The following is a 23560-nucleotide window of genomic DNA, read 5'->3' as shown; positions in this document are numbered from 1 at the left end:
TTGAATATTTATTCTTAGTTCATTAATGTACTGCACAACCTTTTCCTTGCTTTCTTCACTTTGTCTAGTCCTAATGATTACTTTGTAGAATTCCTCAATGTACTCCACATATTTTTCCTTTTGCCTTAAGTTTTGTAGTCTCTTTTGCAACCCAATCTTGTAATTAGTAGGTATGAATTGATTCTTCAATTTTGTCACCATCCTATCCCATTTTGTGATTTTCTCATTTCTTCTCCTATTCCTATCCAACTGAACTTCTTTCCACCGTAAAGAAACATGACCTTTCAACTTAGTTTTTGTAAATCTCGCTCTTTTTGGATCTTCAATTTCTTCATATTCAAAGTATTCCTCTATATTATTTATCTAGTTAATAAATCCCTCAGGTTTTATGTATCCTGCATAATTTTCCATTTTAATTTTGGGTCTCTTATTGATCTTTAAAATATCTTTCATCATTTTCTATCTAATTAGATTCTTATTCCTCTTCTCTAAAATCGTCTTCTACTAGGTTTTGATCTAACTCATCATCACTTTTGGTTTACACATCTCTTTCTATCTTCTTCTACAATGACCAATCAAAATCTCATTTATCTCATCATCTCCATCATTGCATCCATTTTATCAAAAATATTTGCTATAGCAGGTATTCTCCTTGGTAGCATCTCTTCCTTGGCTCTGGTGAAACTACCTCAATTTGACAATCTGGCTACAAGGTTTCAACTGCCTCACAATAGGTTATCGATTGACAACACTCACATTCTACCTTAGGTCGGTGATTTGTTCACCATAAGGAATGCCTCTACTCCACAAGGATTCAAAACTAGCTCTGATTCCACTTGGTGTAGTCATGGATGGAGGGTCTGGATGGGACCATCCACCTGTGCATCATAGAGATCAAAATAACAAAAATGATAGAAGAAATACCCAACAAACAAGAACATTGATATATTAACCTTTAGAAACATTCATTTATCCTATTCTTTAATTCATAATAACAATGGGCTCATAGGCCTGCCACAAGGCATTACAAGTTATTCAATTGGCGCATTGACCTGATCACAATCCCCTTGATTGGTTGATTGAATCCAATGATCAAACTTACTATCTAGCTAATTCACTATTCTTTTGATGATTACAAAATAATCTCATGTATGCTTCTCTAGCTCGGAAAAATATATGTGTCAGCCATAAAGGTCTCAAAACCTAAAGTAAGATAAAACATGTAGGTCGGCCTCAAATACAAGATGATACTTTGTGATGGGTGAAAATGTGTTGTGAACCATGAGAAAGGGTTTCCCAGGGACCTAAATGCCTCAAGTGATGTTCCAATTAGATCTATACACAATGAGGAAAGTCTGGAAGCCAGACATTCCAACTGTTATAGAATTCTCTGACAAAGAAAATGAATGAACTTCTAGGAGTGATAACTTAGTGAAGATGAATGAAAATCACAATATTTTTTGTTATGATGTAGATGACCATGTTCCAAGTGTGAATTTAGATTCATAAGGCGTGAATAGAAATATCTGATCCAATGTAGAGAAAATGTTGAGATAGCTACACACTAAAATGCAAGAAAAGGAAATGTTTTTGGTTAATGTATGCATATTTGATAACCAAGAATGCTCCTGCATCACTTCAAATAAAAGTGAAATAATATTGAATGTGAATATATTTACTGGAAAATTTGGGTATAGGTATGGTATCCCTCATTCGATCTGATTTATTTTCTAATTTAAGTTTTTTAGTAGATACAAAATTATTGAATATAAATTTACTAATGAAATCATATCTATACTTTACATGAGGATAGCTAATATTTTAGAATTATACAAGTTATTAGTATAAACATGTATTATGGTGGTATTATTTTAGGTATCTAAACTTGTATGTGATGATTTCACAAGAACAAAATTAGAATAACATATGTTGTGGAAGTTTAAAAATAATAATATCATATATAGTTCAATAATTTACATGCATTATTATTTATGTTCTACTTGTAGTGCATGAGTACAAATAGTAGACATGTTGTAAAACCTAATTTACTTTATAATTCTGAATGTAGAGTGTAGTCTTGTTTTGAATCAAAGATACGGTTGAGTGTTGCAGCCAATCTTATGCCTCCTTTTGCAAGTTGATTCTCAATAATGGGTAGACGTGAGAGAAAATAATCATCTGCAAATAAAAGTATACAAATAATTATGGCTAGTAAAATTTGGAAACAAAGAAGATATGAGCAAGTTTTAAAAATTTCTATCAATTAATATGTACCTTCCAAGATATCATCTTCCTCAACATCTTGGTAAGCCCACTTGCAAGAAAGAATGATACTCTCATCTGCGTACCTATTGTTAACAATTCAAATTCAGTCTATTAGTAGTCAATTAATATCTTACCTTAGTTATACACAAATTACTAATACTTAAATATCTATTTTTAACCTACAACATTTCTACTTTGTCTAGGAATATAAATATTTTCTAGACATTGTATCATCACATTGAATTCTTTCATGAACTGTGACTAGAATTGTTTCATTGAAAGTTGTGAGCCCCTTATTTTAGCTAAATGTTTGGGAAACATAAAATTTCATGGTATTATTGATATTATAATTTTTATTAGCGGTTAACATAATATATGTAATACTTACAATTTAGGGCAAGAAATTTCATTAGTGTCGCATTCTTTCCAAGTAGTTTCATCATTTGACCAAATTTCCTATTTTTCAGGACAACAAACAATTAAGACTGAGTAAATTATCTAAGAATTTACAACCTACAAGCATAAAGATAAATATTTTTTAATATGAGATGAGAAGCCTAATTTATCTTATGATGAAAAAGATAATGATTAATTTTAAATATATATCAAGAAAAGAGGAAACATACAGTAATATTGGTTTGAATATCTTCTATCATAGCTTCAAGATCATTGTCATAAAAATCTTTCATGGCTGTCTCAATGATCCCACTATCCCAAATCTGTTTCCAATAAAACAACAAATTATTAAAATAAATTATAATAGTACTTAAGATTAAAATTTAATTTTGGTTAACAAATGCAAGGTCAAATTAATGGACAAGAGGTACATACTTCAATTGTAATCATTTTTGGAAGTCTTGCACTAGAAATTTTTCTATTTATATTTTTAATAGTTCTTAAATCATGTAATAAAAAATAATATTATTTTTATGTATCTCACTATATTTAATTATTATTTTTAAATAAAAACTAATTTACTCTTTCAATAGAAGGAATACAAGTATCTACTCAAATTAATTCTTGAGCTCCAATTTTTTAGACATGATATTAAGAGATAAAATATATTTGTAAATATTGGCTAAAGTTAGTACTTATGAGATAGTTAAATTTTATTAATGAATAAAAATAAACAAAAAATATTGTTTGTTGGTGTAAATAATTATTCATCTTGGATATTATTACACCTTACTTAAGTTTACCTAGGAAATGCATTTCATAGGAGTTTGGGTATGAGACACTTGGGTGTTTGTGCCACATTGGGATAGTGTGTGTAGGAGAATTTCCACCTTTTATGGTGTTGATCTTGTTACTACTTTATCATATCCACTTATTGTGGAGTGATAATTCCACCTTCGGTGGGTGATCCACCTCATGTGGAATATTTAACTGTTTCTCCTACCTACCCACACCTATTTCCTACCTACCCTTATTTCTTATTGAGCCACATGTCATGTTTGTGTGCTCACATATCCATATAGCCTTGCCTATATAAGCAAGCTCATCTATATTGTATGTAATAATCTTTTTTATCTATTGATGAGAATACAATTTATTTTTGTCCTACATTTTGTCTCTCTATTTGTACATTTAATTGAGCTCTTGATCTTGGCAAAATCTCACATGGTATCAGAGCCATTAGAGTGTCATTGGTTTGTCAATTGAGAGAAATTTGATGCTATTTGGGGTTGTATATTTTGGAGCTTTCTATTGTAGGTTATTATTGAATCTTGATGGGTCAAATCTGAGGTCACCATTGGATTGAGGAGGTCCAAAAAAGTCAATTTTGCCTTTTGTTTCATCCAAATCGGACTTCGAAGGCCAAATCTAGAGGCATTTGAAGTTTGAAGCTGTGGTGGAAATTTTCCAGAAATTATAATTTTGCAGACAAATTTCAAATAGTGATATCTCACTCATCCAGACTCCTTTTTTCGAGAATTTTTTGTTTGTTTTGGGGTATAATTTCATGATCTGTACAGTGGTGCAGGAGTTTTCTGATTTTCGGATACAGATGTTTCGAAAATCGTGAAATCCCAATTTTTACAACTTTGGAGGCTTCGTTTGGGCTCATACGAACTCCTTTTTAGGAGCCTTTTTTTTGAAAGTGCATAATTTTCCGTTTACTCTCATAATATGCTATCAGTTTGCAAAAATTTTGGGTATAAATTGTACTTTCAACATATGGTCTTTTTGGCCAATTTGGCACTTGTATTGCATAGATCTATCTTGCTGGTCTTTTTCTTTGTAGTTCTCAGCCTATTGGGGTAGTTGTAAAACAAAACTAGAATTCCACCTTGCCATTGTTTGCAAGAGGCCTATTGTACATGCACTACATATAAAGTGTCAAAATCATCATTTTTTATTTTTTTTTTTTGGGGGGGGGGGGGGTACTTTGATTGATTGAATTTGGGGGGGTGTCTCTTGTTCTTTTGTGCTCTTGTGTTCCTTACTTCTTGCTGCTATGGGTTCTTCTAAGTTTCCTCTCTTAAATCCTCATAATTATGCTACTTGGAAAATTGATGCATGGAGTAAACTTATGAAAAAAGGACTAGCTCTTTACATTGATGGAACTATTGTTGCTCCTGCTGATGCTAAGGCTGATCTAGTTGGTCACTTGGATTGGCTCACTAAAAATATCATGGCAATTGGTACCTTAAGAAAGTATGTATCAAAGGATCTCATTTTTCATATTGAAAAATGTACTCTAATCAAGGATGCTTGGCAAAAGTTTCAAGACTTGTAGGGTCAAGCTGATGAGATTAGGGGATATCAAATTGATAGTGATCTCACCATGTTAGATCCCAAGAACTTTGATAATATACAAGATTATGTCACTAAGGAAAAAGATTTGAGGGCACAACTCAAGGATTGTGGCATTGATAAGAAGAATACTCAATTGATCTTCAATTTGATGGGCAAACTTCCACAAGAATATGCAGCATTTGTTTCTAGTTTCCAAACCCATAGGATGACAATGGGTTCAAGCTACACAATGCCTACATTTGTTGCTTTCACTGAAATGTTGATGATGGAACAAACTAAGTTGATAAGAATGGGCATTCTTAAGACTTATAAGGTTCAAGCATTAGTGGAAAATCAAGGGAACAAAGGAAATCAAGGAAAGGATAACTCAAACAAAAAGAAATGACAATCAAAGCCTAAGGACAAAGCATCACCTTCTCCACAAGGACAATTCACCAAAGAGGGAGAGACCTGCTTATTCCTATTGTAAAAAGTTTGGTCATGAGGAGCATCGTTGCCATTCTAAGAAGATTGATGAGCTCACACATATCCTCAAAAAGCATAACATTGATTTGCCTAATGTCTACAATAAGGATGATTCATCAACTTCCACTTTCTCATATTCAAATGGAAAAGGGAAAGCATTCATGGCTTCTACAAGTGGGAAGACTCACTCTTTTGGGACAAGAAAAGGAAAATCTCTTTGTGCTACTACAAGTCATGATTCAGGGAGATGGCTTCTAGATTCAGGGGCTTCTCATCATATGGCATCTTCGTAGTCTATGTTCTCTACATTTGAGCCTTGCACCATGCCACGGATTTTGATGGGCAATCATACATACATGAATGTGATTGGGAAAGGATCTATTGCCATTAGGGATAACTCCTTCAATGATGTGTTGTGTGTACCCCACTTGACAAACAATCTCTTTTCCATCTATCAAATCACACATGGCGCAACTAAGAGAAATGTGGAGTTCACACCTGAGTCAGTTTTTATTAGAGACTTGGAGACTAGAGATATCATTGTGACTGGGGTGGTTGATCATGCATCTCGGTTATATTCCTTTTTCAGTGATGATAATGATTTCACATATGATGATTCTTCACATGATGATCACACTTCTTCTGATGATTCAGATTTTGAGGAGAACTTTGGGTACTTGAACTTGGGGATTCTCACGTGTGATCCCCTTATTAAGCCTTGAGTTTCATCTCCTCCTATTGATATCACATCACCTATTGCACCTGATGATGCAGATAGTGTGACAGTTTTGCCTTAATGTGATTCAATGCAACAGGATATATCTTGTCTTCCAGCTTCAGATTCTTGGGATGAGTACTTGACAGACATTGCAGGTTTGTTTGTGGAGTCCTACATTGTAGATTTGGGAGACATCATTGATGAATTTCATCTTCTCTTTGATGAAGATGATCAGTTGGAGGAGGTCTCTTTATCCTTTCAGGAGACATGTGAGTCTTTGGATCATGTTCTACTTTCATCTCCACTAGATCTTGGAGTGCCTTTTTCAGCAGTGTGGAGAAGTTTACCACCTTTGGAGGGGGTATCTTTTAGCATTGACATGGGGACACTTGAGCAATTTTCAGAGACTTCATTCATCATGATTTTTTTCATACATCTTCCCTTCATGATTGGGGAGACTTCATGGATACACATTTGGTTTTGTTTCTTCCTAAGGGGAGGAATGTTGTTCGACGTTCATGGAGCAGTTCATTCATACATCATCGAGCTTTTATCATTGGTGCAAATTCCACATTGAGGGGGGCTTCCTAGCTTCTCTTCTTCTCTCATATGGGGGGGGGGGGGACTTTTTCCTCATATGGGGTTTTGTTCCTCACATACTTCTATGAGAGTTCTCTTGTATAGTTTTCATCTCTCTTTTGGGGGAGGGTTTTTTCCCATTGGGTTTTTCTCTCTTTTCCCCGCTTTGTGAGAGATTTCGTTGCATTGGTTTTCATGCATTTGCATTTGTACATGGGTACCTAACATGGCCTTGTAGTCGGGACCCATCTTGCATTGCTTAGTTGCATTGTAGACTTAAGTGCATTCCCCTAAGTTGCACTTAAGGGGGAGTGTTGGTGTAAATAATTATTCATCTTGGATATTATTACACCTTACTTAAGTTTACTTAGGAAATGCGTTTCATAGTAGTTTGGGTATGAGATACTTAGGTGTTTGTGTCACATTGGGATAGTTTGTGTAGGAGAATTTCCACCTTTTATGGTGATGATCTTGTTACTACTCTATCATATCCACTTATTGTGGAGTGATAATTCCACCTTTGGTGGGTGATCCACCTCATGTGGAATATTTAATTTTTTCTCCTACCTACCCACACCTATTTCCTACCTACCCTTGTTTCTTATTGAGCCACATGTCATGTTTGTGTGCTCACATATCCATATAGTCTTGCCTATATAAGAGGCTCATATACATTGTATGTAATAATCTTTTTTATCTATTGATGAGAATACAGTTTATTCTTGTCTTATATTTTGTCTCTCTATTTGTACATTTCATTGAGCTCTTGATCTTGGCAAAATCTCACATTTGTTAATCTTGACCTAGCATAATAATTTAAACACCTATTTCCTACCTACCCTTGTTTCTTATTGAGCCACATGTCATGTTTGTGTGCTCACATATCCATATAGTCTTGCCTATATAAGAGGCTCATATACATTGTATGTAATAATCTTTTTTATCTATTGATGAGAATACAGTTTATTCTTGTCTTATATTTTGTCTCTCTATTTGTACATTTCATTGAGCTCTTGATCTTGGCAAAATCTCACATTTGTTAATCTTGACCTAGCATAATAATTTAAATGAAAATATACGTATTTTGAATAATATATTGAATAGAATAAATTTAAATAAAGAAAGGCATGGAATAATCTAATATGAATATCAGAGCCCATGTTGCAAACATTGGGATCTCTGGTGTCACGTGTTCCCTCTATTGGTGTGAGGTGTATCGACCTTATGTGTATGCTTGTCCTCCTTTGCATGTGAGTGATTGAGCAGACCTTAACTGGTGTGTAACATGTGTGTTCACACCTTGTTTCCGCCTTCTTGATGTTGGTGTTTGAGTGTTTATATGTGCATTGTGTGCTTATTGATGTCTTGGTCTATGATTACTCTTACTCTGAAAGAGAGTCGTATGTACCTTCCTTTTTTTGAGTGTTGTACTCTTTAGACTAATCCATTTGGGTTGGTCCGTGCTTGTCTTGAATCTGAAAGTGCGAATTGTGTTTGTTTAAAGATTATGATCTAGCTTAATGTTGTCCACTTGAAGGACTAGTATGGCAATTATTGTATGCGTATTTTGTAGAAATTAACTAATCATCACCATTCCTCTCTCTCTCTCTCTCTCTCTCTCTCTCTCTCTCTCTCTCTCTCTCTCTCTCTCTCTCTCTCTCTCTCTCTCTCTCTCTCTCTCTCTCTCTCTCTCTCTCTGGAAATTAAAATGATTAGGATATGAGTAATTATCTTTGATTTGAGTTTCTTGTTTGCAAGAGAAAAGGGTGTGACTTCTTGAACCCTTGAGTGAGCCTTATGATGCTTATGTTTTTAGATTATTAAAGGGCTATGGGTTTAAAAATTTATTTTGGTGATTGGGAGAAAACTGTATGTGTACGTTTAAAAGAATTCTCCATGTGTATGTTGTAGGAGTAGCATGATTAAATTCTACCTTAGTAAGGTGCATTCTATGTGAATAGTTGAATTATGTGAAACTGCTTGGTTTGTAGAAGAAGTATTAAAAGGAGTGTGTTATTGTAGCTCCAAGAGAGTATTAATATGTTTTATTTGGGTAATAGCTCTTTGCTTATCTTTGATCGAAATGTGATCTTCTCTAATAGGTTGCTAATTATGACATGTGTCTATATTGTATTAATATAAGTGAGTGTTCTTAAGAGGTCTTGCATTATCGAAAAGATTGCCTCTCTTGATCTCTGTTTTGTTTGGAAAATTAGAACCTCCTGTTGCAATCATAATTATTGGAAACGTTTTTGGTTAGGCTGATTGTCGTCCTCCTAAACGGTAGCGAAATGAAAACTGTGTAATTAAAATGATAGGCTTATAGTGGGAAATTTTATAATGTAGCGTGATCTTGATTGATCTTGTGTCTTTGTAGGAAATAGTTTGGCTATCAAACTCTCTTTCCCTTTTCTTTGCCTAATCCTAAGATTTTTAGAAATGGTATTAAAGAATGCATTGATTTAAATAGAATGCTAATAAAACATGTGAAATTGTATGTTTGCTTTTTTTGGCTTCATAGTGATAGATGGAAGTCTTGAGCTTTAGAAACGAATTTGCATAATTAGTAATTTGGTTTTGGATGCTTGGTGAAATGTGATAAAGATATAGGAATGATGTTATTTCCTTATGTAATTGTGAATTGTTTATAATTTCAGTACTTGAATCTAGAGTAAAACTTGATTCAGTTATTTATGTAGAAAGCATAATTGGAATCTTCCTTGTATAGATGTTAGCGTACTAAAAAGTACTCCCCGTAAATGTGACTAAACCAGTACTGGTGTATTGTGTGTGTTGTAAGAAACCAGTGCTTATTATGTGTGCCCATGGATTGGTGAAGTAATCAACCATGGAGGATATGTTGTTTATGAGTATGGGAAACCATACTGTTTATGTGATGTTGCTTATTTGTTCCCTGCTGAGTACCAAACCTCGGGTTGTGGGTAACTCAGTATGTTAAGGGGTAGTATTCGAAGCGACCGTTCCTTGAATAGTATGGGTTGGCGTACGAGTAATGTCGACGCGAAGCAACTTTAGCTTCTCTACTTCGAGGAATGATATAGTTGTACTACTAAACTGTATCAAAGGTGTACTCAATACTTTCCCTTTTGATGAACCTATTTATAGGTTTATGTGTGCCAGCTTATTCCTCTCCTTTATTTGAGCATATAGATGGCAGTTTTTGAGCTTATTGATGGAATTCTATTGGAGTATCTGTTGCCTTGTCTTCATGAGGGGCGTGTTATTGTTCTTACATAAGTTGCCAACTGACCAGTGTTGGTAGACTTGTGGGTAGACCTTAGCCATGTATACCTCTGGCTTACGGCGAGTATCCTGAGAGGAACATCGCTATGCGGAGTGTGACCATTGTGTGCCTTATCTGCGGGGTACACTGCCATGCGGGATACGTCCATTGCGTGCTTTGTTCGCTTGGAGTATTGCCATGCCATGCTGAGACACGATGCGGGATGTAGTAGACATTTCCATGCGGCCTACCGCTAGGTATTGGGTAGAGCCATGCCACGTGACGACGTGATGCGGGGTGATGTCGAGGTGCACACTGCCATGCCATGTGGATGTGTGACTTGGCCACACCACATGATGAGCTACTAGGATAGCTAGACGATTGTTCCTTCCTTCCTCGTTGGTGGCTAGCTATTAGTCACGCAGTGATGTTATGTGCAGTTGTGCTATTCTTTGTATTTCTTTGGGGATCAGCAGTTTATTTTACTTTGATTTTGAAGGTTTGGCCACGATCTTGTGATCTTTTGCACTTTGATTTGGTGTTGAAATTCCGGATTATTTTCTTGCCTTACTGTTGGAATTGAGGATTTATTATCTTTATTCATCTGTACTTTGGTGGCTAAACTGGTTTATCCTTGTTGTTTTCATATGCTGGTCTTGTGTTGCAATGTGAATTCCTCTCCAAGAACGTAGGAGACGGGCTTGGATGAGTGTATACGAGGAAGTAGACGCAAGGAACCTTGAGGATGGAGGTATGTGAGGCTGTGATGTAGCTAGGATCCACTACCTACCTATGTGTGGTGACTATCTCTTGGAGGCTAACCACCTTGCTCAACAAGGGATATTCACAAAGGTCTTGTATGGAAGGTAGCACCGCTATGGTGTGCCTAGCACCATCAAGCCTTTGAGTGAGATATTGGATATTTATGATCTTATTGTTGTTCTGAGATCAGGCATAGAGATGCTGATCGTGCATGTTATCTTTGACCGAGCACTAGACATGCTCACATGTGGCCTTTTATGTTATGCATTCCAGTTATGTGGATGGTTATTATTTGTATCATGGAATAAATTGTGTTAACTTGTCACTATGTTATGGGGCATAGTCATTGGAAAGGTTTTCTTATACCTGGCAAGTGTAATCAATTGAGTTATTTATGTTGCTCTTATTTCATGAAAGTTAATTTGGCTGTAGAAATTGATATTTGAAGCTAGTTCTATTCAATAAAATTTTATGTTTAAGATGGTTTGGTAAAGGAAATTGATCATTATGGCATGTTTCCTTGTCATTTTTGGTCGATGATTATGGTAATTGTTGTTTACCTCTTTGTAATGCTTTAATTTGGTGTAATGAAAGGAAGAAAATTCTTGTTTCTTTGCTTCGATTGTGGATAATTCCTAGAATATTTTAAGGAATGTATGGTTTTAGATGTTTCTTGCCAATGGATAATGGCGTTTGTAAAGGATTTTGCAATAATATTTCATTTGATTATGGAAAGATTTCTATGTGCAATTTGATCTTTGTTGAATGAGTTTCAGGGCTGATGCGTACGACATGTTCTCCATCTAGCCTTACGACTTCCAGGAGTAAGTCGGAACCTAGGGGGGGAGAATGTAGTACCCCTGCCCTAATCTATTTCTAACCTTGGTTTAATCTTGATCAGTTTATCTTAATATTATGTTATAGTCCGATGTTGAATTAACGCATAGCTATTGATGTGGTTTTCACACTAGTTGTATGCAAGTTGTTAGTGTACCTATTTCGTGGTATTAATATTGAGCTAACATTTTCATTAAATTTTATATATGCATGCATGTATGACTCTTGGTTGCAGGAAATTTCAGGTACAACGCTGCATGAGTGCGAGGTTCGTCTTCACTTGGATTTACAGGTTTGAGTGTACCTCTTTTATCCTTAGAGTTGGATTAGGTGGTCGTAAGACCCCAGTTGACCTTAGTCGTGCTCCAGTGAGCATCGCCAGTCGTCGTCGGTAATGCCTTGTTGGTTTGGGTTTGCGAGTCGTCTGTTTGGTTGACCTTCTCGGTTTGCGTGCTTGATGTGCATGGTTAAATTGGTTAATTAGTCCTTAGTAATTATTTTGATTATATATGTATTTGTGCATTAGAGATTAATGGATTAAATTAATCGGGAATGTCGTTATGCGATTATCGTTGTTATTAGATTGCTTGTTTTAATTTGGGAGTGAGTTAGATTAAATGACTGCTTTGGAATATTAAATGCATTTTATATTTATGCTGTTGAAAAGAAAGTTTGGTATTTAATCGCAATAGACGTAATTGCTTTCTGTTGGATTCTGAAATTAGAAAGGTTAAATTTGATTAAATGAGGAAATCGTTTTTGGAATTAGAAAGCAAGTTAATTTATTACTATAGTTAGAAAGGAATTAATTTTTGAGAATTATTTGTAAATAAGATTTTAAATTCCAAAATAGAATTTTTGGGTCAACTCTTCCATATAACCCAAATTTGGGGAAATTTGGAAGGGAGGGACATTTTGGAGAAATTTTGGTTGGAGAAGGATTTTGGGAATGAAATTTGGGGATTCTGGAAGGAGGAGGAATTCTTGAGCTTACAGGGTGGGCTCTTCAGTAATCTCTACCAGGATTGCAAATGAAGGTAGGATTCTGAATCATTTTCTTGTTGCCAAAAGAATTTCTGGTTGAAAGAATTGGATTTGTTATTGAGAAATCGGTCTGATTGATTAAAAGAGTAGATTGGAATAAGATCTTGAATTATCCCTCCTAGATTTCATTCTGTGTTTTCAAATCAATTGCTGGTTTGCTAGAATGATTTTAAATAAATAAAATTGAAATATATTTGGGGGTTTGGCAGATTAGATGTTAAATTTGGGAAGAACAATCTTGTTTGGCCATTATGCTGATTGATTTTGGAGAAATCTTCCCCTTTCCTGATCTGGGTATATCTTGTTTTTTTTTAATTGCTTATGAAGGAATTATAATCAAAAAAATATATATAAAAAATACTTATTTGTCTCTGTGAGACTGTGTGTGTTCCTTGCTGTGTATGAAGTTTTATTAACAGCAAATTTTTAGAAAAAAAAAAAAGAAATATTATTTTAAACGGAATTTTTATATCGCACTGTGCGTTTTTATTTTTAGCGGACTGTGGGATTGGGGTTTGGAGGGCGGGGAGCGGAGCTCCACCCGCTCCTCCTCCCTTCCCCTGTGCGTCCCCCGCTTGCTCCTCCCCGTTCCCTTCTTTATGCTCGCAGACTGTTGCAGTCCGCAGCGCCTGCGGCTCACGGTGGTGGCCGCAGGGGCCGCGGTGGCCGCAGGGCGCCGCGGCACCTGCGGGCACCACCATGAGCGCCGCCCACGGGTGCTTCTCCGGTTAGGGTTAGGGCATGGCCGCCCTCCCTCTTGTTTTAAAATGCATTTTTTTGTTTTAAACGTGGTTTTTTTAAAATGTTTTTTTAAATGTATTTTTTTTTAACTCAAAAAATATATATATATAACGTTTTTAATACTATTTAATGAAGATTTTTAGTTAGTCTTAAATGATGAAAAATTGTGGAAGTTCATGGATTTTTAATAAAGTAATCGATATTTATAGTGAAATTTGTGAAGTGCATTAATTATCGGTAATATATATATATTATTAATTAAGATTAATAATTATATATTAACTAATAATCAGTTGGGTGTTTGTGCCCTTTTAGTTATTACTGGTGTATATTCTTTTATCATGGATTGATAAATATACTACAGTTGATTTCGGTTTCTTCTATACGTGCGTAGGGAAGTAAGATTTGGATTTTGGAAATGATTATCTTCATTTGGATTCCCTTTTTTATATTATATTTATGTGATCCGTATAGAGCAACTGGGCGTGAAAATATGAAACTGTAGAGGTCGGTTTTAGACCAGTATGTTAATGATGTCTTGTTGGAGATTAAATATCTTATTTTAGTTGATTAATGGTTGTCTGAATTTTATTAATATAAATTGGTTAAAAACTCATTATGACTTAATTTGCCTGTTCGATGCTTTGAACCTTAGGAGTTAGAAAACCAAGAACAATCTATTCCTAGATGAGATAGATAATTGTAAGCTGATTTAGATCTTGTAGAAAACTTGATCGACTTGTAATGATTAAATCAATTTGAGGAAATATTGTCTTTTCTGATTATTGCCTTGTGAGTTTAATTTCTGTATTCGCCTTTAATTATGAAATGGCATGTTTTGCTTTGTTTAGTAGGACCCTGTCGTATGGATTGACTTGGGGTACCTGTTTCAGTCCTCGATTCCGAGTTGACGGTTGTATTGTGGTAGTGTCGTTTTGATCTTATCCTCCTTGTGTGTGAGTCGAATGATGATTGTGGTTGACCGTTGTTGGTCGGGTCTCTAGTTAGAGTACCGTCAGTAAGTGATTACCCTTGAGTCGTGTTTGACCAGATGATTGTTTCCCTCTTTCTTGAACTCCGTTCGTCTGACCATGTGTATTCCTTGGTTTGAGTTCGTCCGAGTATAGTCTAGTGTCGTATGGGAAAGTGGCTTTCGATTGGGGGCCGCGCCCAAAGTGGCTGCTGGGTAACCCGTCGAAAGTGAGTCTAATAAGTGATAACCTTTAAGTAGATTAGAATGTAATCTCTAAATAAGATAATGTGCCTCACACATGGGACGAGTGCTATCATAGATTCGACATGCTATGAGAAGGCCTGAAATGGCAAACCATCATCCTTGTCTTCACGAGAGGATGTGTGGGTCCACATGAGGCTTGGATGGGCCGGAAGCTCGGATTAGGTTGCCAGGGTAACCCAGTGTATGGGACCGGGACCTATGAAGACTTGCCATGGTAACCATACCAGGTTGTGTGATGACACTTGTCCCTACGTTCGCTAGTGTGATGTCGTTTTGTCCTATTAGGAGTACCTTTGTGGGTCGTCCTTTTGTCTCTGCCCTTGTGAGTGTCAGTTCCATGATAAGCCTTGGGTGGTGATGGCTCAGTTTTATGGATGCTCTCATGGACCTCTTGTTTTAGCTTTGATTATGTTCAGCTGGATCCTGTTCTTTTCAAGGATCGTTTATGTATTATTGACCGATGCGGTCGTTTGTATATTGTTTATGTATCGCCTTGATGGCTGGATTGTATAGTGTAACCTCTTGTATTCTTAACTTTATTATTTATCAGAGGGGGTCTTGCAGTTGAGCAGACCCGGAGATGTAGCCCTTTAGGGGTGAACTCCGAGATCATTATGGTGTTATGTGATGTATTCTCTTATGTTCCTTTATTCAGCTTTATCATGTATGATTAACTTATGTTAGAATGGTTAAGTGGATAATTTGGAATTAACTATAAATGCTTATATTCAGTTCTTTCTTGAATGCCATGTTGATCGAATGCGTAAGTGGTTTAGATGAGATTTATTGTAGATGCTAGTATGTAATCGTCTTTTAAAATGCAATATGATGGAATATGAAGGAATGTAACTAGAGTAATGAATTATACTCAGTTGTTGTTAAGAAATTAAGTATGCTTGAAAAGACCTCTTATGTTATGATGAGATCCTAGTGTATTAGAATGTTAGATGTGTGGTTTGTAATTTTAAATGAAAAGCTTGAATGAAGATTATGAATGGATCTTAATGATGAATCTTCGCTTGTGACTTATATTTCCCTCTTTTGAAAGGAATTATCCTGATTATGAATTATCTCGTTATTAAGTTATTCAGCTTTTGGGTTAATTGTGTGAGTTAGTGAATTGTGAAATTTAAGTAATCTCGTTGGGAAACTCTTTAGGTGTTAGTTGATGTCTTCCGCTATGTAATCTGAATCTTTGATATCTTGTTGCATCTCTTGTGTTGTAACTTTTTTTATAAAAAAAAAAATTGCACTCTATTCTTGTGTTATGGCTTAATCCCTTCGGGGTTTCCTGGCGGGGCATTACAATGAACATGGGATATTTATTCATGAAAGTATTTCTTTAACTAAAATATCAAAATAGAATATTTAGAGAGCTATTTGTAGTTGGGCTTGTATAAGGTATGAAAGATAATTGAAAGTACATAAAAAAATACAATACCACATTTATCAAAAATATGTTTAATGTTATCAACTATAATTCATTATTCACAATTATTTTTCCAATATAGAACCACTTTAATTTTCAAATAATAACAATGAAATTTCTGCTCAATATAAATTGCTTGACATTTATATCTAAAAAAATAATATGTATTACTCACATGATGTAAATTGCTCTTTCGACGATACCAGTGTAGTTTTATTGAATTTCCACCTCTATTGGAAGTGAATCCCACATGCAAAGGCTGTAACATTTTTTTTATCCAATCATTTATGAATAAGTTTTTAGATACGGGATATAAAAATTTAAAATGTGTTTAAAAAATAAAAAAATATTTATCTCCTTAATATGAAATATTTTTTAGTGAATTTACATCTAATAAATTGTATATAATATATGATTCTTATTGTTAGAGAAGAAATAAATGACCTGATGAATATCTCCCATAAAATGAGACAAAAATAGCAAAGCTTCAGTTAAATTATCTGCAAATTTTAAGAATATACATTAGCTATATAAACACACATCTTTCTTCTAAAAATACAATTGAAATAAAACCCAAAAGAAAAGAGAATTAAAAAAATCCTTACAATGCTTTCCATGAGATTTATGACTGTAAGTTACAAGTTGGGAAGTATAATTTTTTATAGCTCCTTCAAGACATGTCCCCTCTACTCCTTTTACATTATGGCAATCCCCTATTTGCAATAAACAAAAGAACTGTTAATAAATAAATAATCTTAACTACATGTTGATTAATAGGTCCATCATAAAAAATCACATTACTTCTAGTTTTTTTGGTAAGTTATAGACAATGATATAAATGTCGAACTAATAATGTCATGACAAATAATTACTTTTTCTTAAGATGAAAAAAAAGTTACAAGTTATAAAAAATTAATATAAATTATAAATAATATTCTTAGAGTTAGAAAATTTTATAATCAATAAATAATTAAATATTTTAGCTAATTATTAGATTATAATGTATTAAAAGTACTTTATAAACATAATTATAAAAACCTCTAGAATTCATAAATCAACATATCTCACAAAAATAAGTGCTAAAAAGGTTAATATTATTAAAAAGAGTCTATTTCTATAAAAAAATGGACAATGATTAGAATTTGCAATTCCAAAATACTTTGGCTTATTTTTAAGATTAGAAATCAATAAATTCTTTACTTTGCTATTAAAATTAGTGGTAACAAACAAAGTTCTCTCAGTAAATTCCACTCATATTTCCTAATTAATATCATCATGTTAATACGTTATCATATATTTATTTTATACAAAATAAGATTTGAATTAATAAAATAGAGAAAGTGATAGTGTAAGGGATAAGATGAAATGTATTATAAATTTACATACTTTTTATTCTAATCAATAAAAATCACACACACCCGGTCATGTTATTCAATACACATATACTAGAATCTATTAACAAGTAGGAAGTATTCTTTGTACCATGTCAAGTTGTCATATTTATATCATGATTCAAATATGTAGTTATTTTATTAAAACTCATTGAAAATAAGATATGGGCTCATGTGAACCTCTAATCATGAAATATGGGTCAATGAGTTTGACTCAAAAAATTATTTAATTGAATCCTAATAAAAATATCATTTAATCTATTAGCCAATCACCACTACTAATCGCCTTAATCTTCAGTAATAGTTATTGATAGTGTTCTTCCACCTAGGACTAGTGCATGTTGCACTCCTAGTCTATAGAATAGGATATGTAACTTGACTTATTATAACACTAAAACTTTAAAAATTTACACTCCAATGTAAATCCTTTTGAAAATTAGTCATTATATTGTCAATGTGCACATTAAAAAAAAATTAAATTGAGAAACTAGAATATTTGTTTTAGAATATTTATTGAGTCATTACCAAACATTAAATGATATTAAAATTTGAGAGTTTATTTATTCAATAGCTAACTAGTGGCATAAAATTCAACAACGCCTGATTATACAAGTGGACAATTGGAAGATTAAAAAGGCTTAGAATATAAACTTAAATATACAATTATTTATTCCATATAGAAATAATAATTAATTATCTAATCTTGACACCAAAATATCACTATAGTGGGACTTGAATTACCCCAAGCAGAATTTACCTACAACATTTAAATGAATAGATCAACACGTAAGTCACCATTTTAATTTGTTTATGCTAGGAATCCTAAGGTTGTTCTAGATTTTGTATAGCTACCAAAGAGAGATAGAATCAATAATGAAAGAAGCATAGGCAAAACACCTTCCACGGTTGTAGAAAGAAGTGAAACAAAAGTTACAGGAAAGTAATTTGAGAGGTATAAAATTATTATAGATGTTGGAAGGAGACATAAGGTCTTAAATGAAGGTGATTTATTGATAGTCTACTTAAGGAGAGATATGTTTCCTATAGTAACTTACCATAAATTAAATTCTAGAAGAAAATTGGTCCTTGCAAGGCTATGAAGAAGATCAATGACAATGCTTATTCAAGGTAGATTTACCAACTAATTTAGATATTTTTATGGAGATGAACATAATGAGAGCGAGGAGAAGTGGATTGGCAACAACAAACTCCAAGCAAGCAAAGGGAAAATATTGCACAAATTCTAGATAAGAAGACCATTCACAACTGGAAAGAACAATATAAGAGGTATCTAATCCAATGGGAAGGGTAAGACCAAGTAAATAAAACATGGGTTATAGAGTGGTAATTGAAGAAGTTGGACCAAGGAAAATGGAAGCGGTTTGAGGATAGCAACCTGTAGGAGTTACATTCTTTTCAAATAAAAGAGAATGATGTAGAGACTTCTAGAGGTCATATTTTTTGAAACGAGATTCTAATTGGACTAAAATTATATGTGGAGAAGTATCTTGAAGAGTTAAATAAAATTCTAATCTAATATATTCAATTGAACCATGTATCAACACTTTTTTTGGGCCAAACTCCTTCAAATGAGGCCTCAAATTGGGCTTTTAGTGTTTTATTGAGATTATCTTTTAATCCTACATGTAAAAAGTATATAAAGTTGACGAATAGAATCACTCCTTTTAGCCTTCAATAATTAGTAACTTTCATAGTCAAGTTAATAAACATGCAAGCTTACCAAAAATGGCAAATTAAAAATCTTGCAAAAATCTGCCCAAAAATGCAATTTTTGTATTATAAATATAAGGGGTTTATTTTCAGTTGTAAAAGCATAATGGAAGGGGAATAAATTAGAAAACTATATTCATCCAATTTTTGATATCTTGTGTTGAGATTTCTTTATTTTACTTTAATAGTGAATCTTAGTTTGTAAGCTTGGTTGCATCACTAGTCCACCACGAAACCATAAGTACTTAAAATACATATAATTCTTGTATAGTCTCTCTATCTAGATAATAATACCTTCTAAAAAATTAATTTAACCTATGATCAATCTTTGAGAGTTAAATATTTTGTAGGATAGCTTTAGGTTTGATACATACACATATATAAACATGGAATGGTTTTTTTTAGCTAATCCCAATAAAACATGCTAAAAGGAAAGTAAAACATTGAAAAAATTAGAAGAAGAAAAAAAATTGACCCCATGCAAAGTTTCTTGTGGACTTGGATGCTAGTGGATCACTATCTCTTGACTAATGTGATGTAAGAATTATATACAAATTGTTACTATAAAAATATATGGAGTCTTTATTTTTTATCTATCTTTTTAATATGTATACAACCTTTGGATATTATGTTATGTAGGTTGTTATATAATATCTTGTTGGAGATGGAAATCATTCTCATTTCTTATATATGTGCTTGAATTAAAGATATAATAGAATTCAACCATTAAAATTTCTATTGTCTCACAAGTGGGGCACACTCTTGTGGGTCTACCTTAATGGGATTGTAAAATTTTAATAATTTTCTATATTAGATATTTTAAAAAGAAATTGTTATTTTACTTCAATTAAATTACATGTATGTTATGTTTCTAAGTTGTCTTTAAGATCTATTAAATAATTTTATATAAATATATTTAAATTTTTAAAATAAGAACTTCTAATTTGGAGTTGTATGTGAGATATGTTACATTCAATTGACATAGCTCATAAATTAATATTAGATTATTGAATTTAAAAATATAATATAATTAAAACAGAAGTAAATCATAATATACAAGACCCTAACTTACACATAATGATAACTAATTAATCTAGAAATTAATAATAATATTTAAAAAAATTACTAGAATAACTATATATAATTAATGTACTTACTAGAATAATCATAGCCACACACATTGTCTGGTGTGTTAATGTAATGTAATGTGTTAGCCCACTGATATCTAAATCGCATATGATCCGCCCATGAGCAAAGAGAAGCAAGATCATTTTGTGCATAATGTGGAAGTAATTCATTCACTGCTTTCCAAGTGTTTTCATTCAAAAATGGCTGCAAAACAATATATTCAAATGCTAAACTATTAAATACAAATTATTTCAAACCCAATCAACATACATATAAATTACATACACTTGAATATGTATAGAAAATAAAGTGGTACTTATTGTAAAAAGAATTAGAAGGTTATGTCAATGTTTGTAAAAAATATATAATTGGAGATTAAATTCTCAATATTCAACATTTGTACATTTTAACACATCTCTTATTATTTGAAGATGCCTTAATTATTGATCATTTGAGCTCTTCCTATTGAAACATTCATTTTATAATTTGATAAATTATATTCTAGATAATTAAGGAATCAAAATTATACTATGTCGTTAGACAAATTTAATCTTGTTATTGATTGTTTAAGTTTGGTTGTAAGGTCAAAAAAAAATTAGTACATAAAATTTAAATAAAATAAAAATTCATATATAATAAAATATACAAATTAATATTAGTAGAATTTTCACATAACATTTGGTATTATAATAGTAATAGATTTCTAGGCATAATAAATTTTAAATCTCTCTTATTTATGTAATTATTTGTAAAGTAGTTGTTTTTTTTTCTAAATATTTTCATCTAAAGTTTAACATAACAACATGAATTTCTTAAGTTTGTTCAAATATAGATAAAATTATTAATCATATGTAGATTTGGATATCAATAATGTGTTCCTTCAATACTTAGGCCATTAAACATCAAATTGAACATATGAATTAGATTATCAAATCAATTTCATTGGGTTGTCAGCATAGAACTCTTAGAATTACATTTATCTCTAAATATTGAAATTATGATCTCAAAGTTTTATTGTTCTATATGGATTATTTGATAGGATTGTAATTTATTTTGTACTGTCTATTTTCCAATATCATTGAACTCTTCTGACAAATAATATATAGATAATTTGTAAGAGACTTATGTAATTGAATCTTATTTGAAGATTTATTTTATAGTTTTGATTTTTTAAAATATATGTCAACTATATTTTATCTTTTATATACATGACCACACTATAGAATGTCTTTAAATATAATAAATAATATAATAAATGTTACAAAGAATAAATTTTATATTGAAGAACTAACATCAACTTAAAATCTTGTCACATATGATATTTACATGTGAAAGATTCCTAACAAGGTGTCTAATTTCTTACATTACTTTCATATGACTTTCTATAACCTCCTTGGAATTGAAAACCATAAAATAATAACATCTTCTTTTTTTTTCCATATTTAAGGTTTTTTTTTTAGTTTTCTATAAGTCAAAAAATAACAAGTGCTAATAAATACCCAATTACCTATTGCTCCAATTACACTAGATCTGCTAGCTAATATTCATAAAATACTAATATACAAAATAAGACTTGGATTGGATTATTATCCCAATTTAGATTGTCATTTTGTCACATATCCTTTACTAGCATGATTTATGGCTTCGCTTCACTTTCTTAATCATTCTTGGTTATCTTTCAAACTTCATTTTAGAAGAATATTAACAACATATATTGCAATGCATATATCTATTTCTTCCATCTAATAATTGATTATAATCAAATTTTATTTGATGTATATTGATTATTTATCTAAATTAGAAAATAATTATATCATATAAAATATTGTTTATAAGAATAGGAGTTGTTGAAACATCAAGTTTTTTTGTTTTTTTTGTAATTAGATCAAAAGTAGTATAAAATATACATTTAGTAGACACTTTCAATTGGAAAAGTTGTGGCTCATATATAACTTAGCTATAATGAATCTATATAGACAATATGTTTACTAAAGTTAATTTTTAGTTAGAATTACTTAAATTCACTTGTGTTGATAAGTTACTCTGAGACGTGACACACTTTTGTGCAACTATTTTTTTTTTAAATAGAAAGAAATCAATGAGCTTTTGGTTTGGTGGTGAAGTTGAAAGGTTCTTAATGAGCCTACGAGTATTCAATTCTTGTTGAGTGCAAGGCTTCGATACTAAAAAGGGATGGATACTCCTCAATCCTTATCCTTGGCTCTTAACCCAAGAATCTTAAGAAAAAAGAATTCCTAATATTATACTCATGAACTAATTATGAATTAAATTAATAAAACCTTATAATAGAGTTATTCTTGAAATAAATAAAATAATTAAAAAAGATATTTATCTATGTTTTTTTTAAGAAAGATGTATTTAAGTTTTTTGTATTGTATTTATTTACATTTTAAATACAAACTTACTTGAGCAATCTTGCAAGTAGAATAATGTCCTTCTTTCCCCCATCCTTGTACAGGCGTTACAGACAATAATATCCCCACACCGATCAACACACAGTAGCGTCTAATTAATTCACCCATCACTCCAAATCTTTTCAACGTCTAATAAACCCTCTGTCAATTCACGTAAAAACAGACAAAATTAACAGAAATTGTACATCTTCACAATAGCAGCAGCAACATATTTATAGAGGAATTTGTTGAGTGTAAGTCGTGAGCTTTGTCTTCCTTTGCGTGCACAACTCTCTGTTACGTGAGACCTTGGCATCAGAATTATATGTATTTCAACCGTCTAGAATTTGTTTAAAATTTTCTTATTCTTTCTTATTAATCAAAACTATATGAATTTCAACAGTCTAGAATTTGTTTGAAATTAATCACAGGTAGGAATATTCTGTTAAAATGCTAGCATATTAATGATTGAGGTATTAGGTACATGATAATATTCCAGAATAATTCTTAAACGCTAAAATAATTTAGACCAATGAAAATGATCAAACTATTTATTATTATATAAATAGTAATTGCTAAATAGCTTAATGTTTTAAGTATACAGTTTCTCCAGTTTGGATATCTAAGAAAATACCGTCACCTTGTCATGAAAATGAAGGTTAAAAGAATTTGTTTGGGAATGTGTTAAAAAAAAACCAATATTTGAGGAAGATCAGTTGTTGGAAGTTGAGAGGTAACCTGTATTAAATGACTGCACAATTAAATCCATACACACCATGTAAAATAGGATCAACATTCGTTGTTACTAAAGTGAC

The 23560-nt window shown here is 32.3% G+C and overlaps 1 protein-coding gene across 1 annotated transcript; it reads right to left on the bottom strand.

The window, feature by feature from the left end:
- Window positions 1-2050: 2050 nt before the first annotated feature.
- Window positions 2051-22881, bottom strand: LOC131056362 (endonuclease 2-like). The gene is made up of 9 exons (XM_057990722.2): window positions 22758-22881; window positions 20361-20535; window positions 16687-16794; window positions 16526-16581; window positions 16257-16340; window positions 2892-2984; window positions 2654-2721; window positions 2275-2348; window positions 2051-2178 (listed from the first exon to the last, which is right to left on the bottom strand). The coding sequence occupies exons 1-9, from the start codon at window positions 22872-22874 to the stop codon at window positions 2051-2053; spliced, it is 903 nt and encodes a 300-aa protein (XP_057846705.2). The 5' UTR covers window positions 22875-22881.
- Between the last annotated feature and the right edge of the window lie 679 nt (window positions 22882-23560).

This window comes from Cryptomeria japonica, chromosome 7 (assembly GCF_030272615.1).
Source record: "Cryptomeria japonica chromosome 7, Sugi_1.0, whole genome shotgun sequence".
NCBI lineage: Eukaryota > Viridiplantae > Streptophyta > Pinopsida > Cupressales > Cupressaceae > Cryptomeria > Cryptomeria japonica.
Note: the sequence above shows the minus strand (reverse complement) of the source record. Positions and strands in the feature narration are given on the sequence as shown.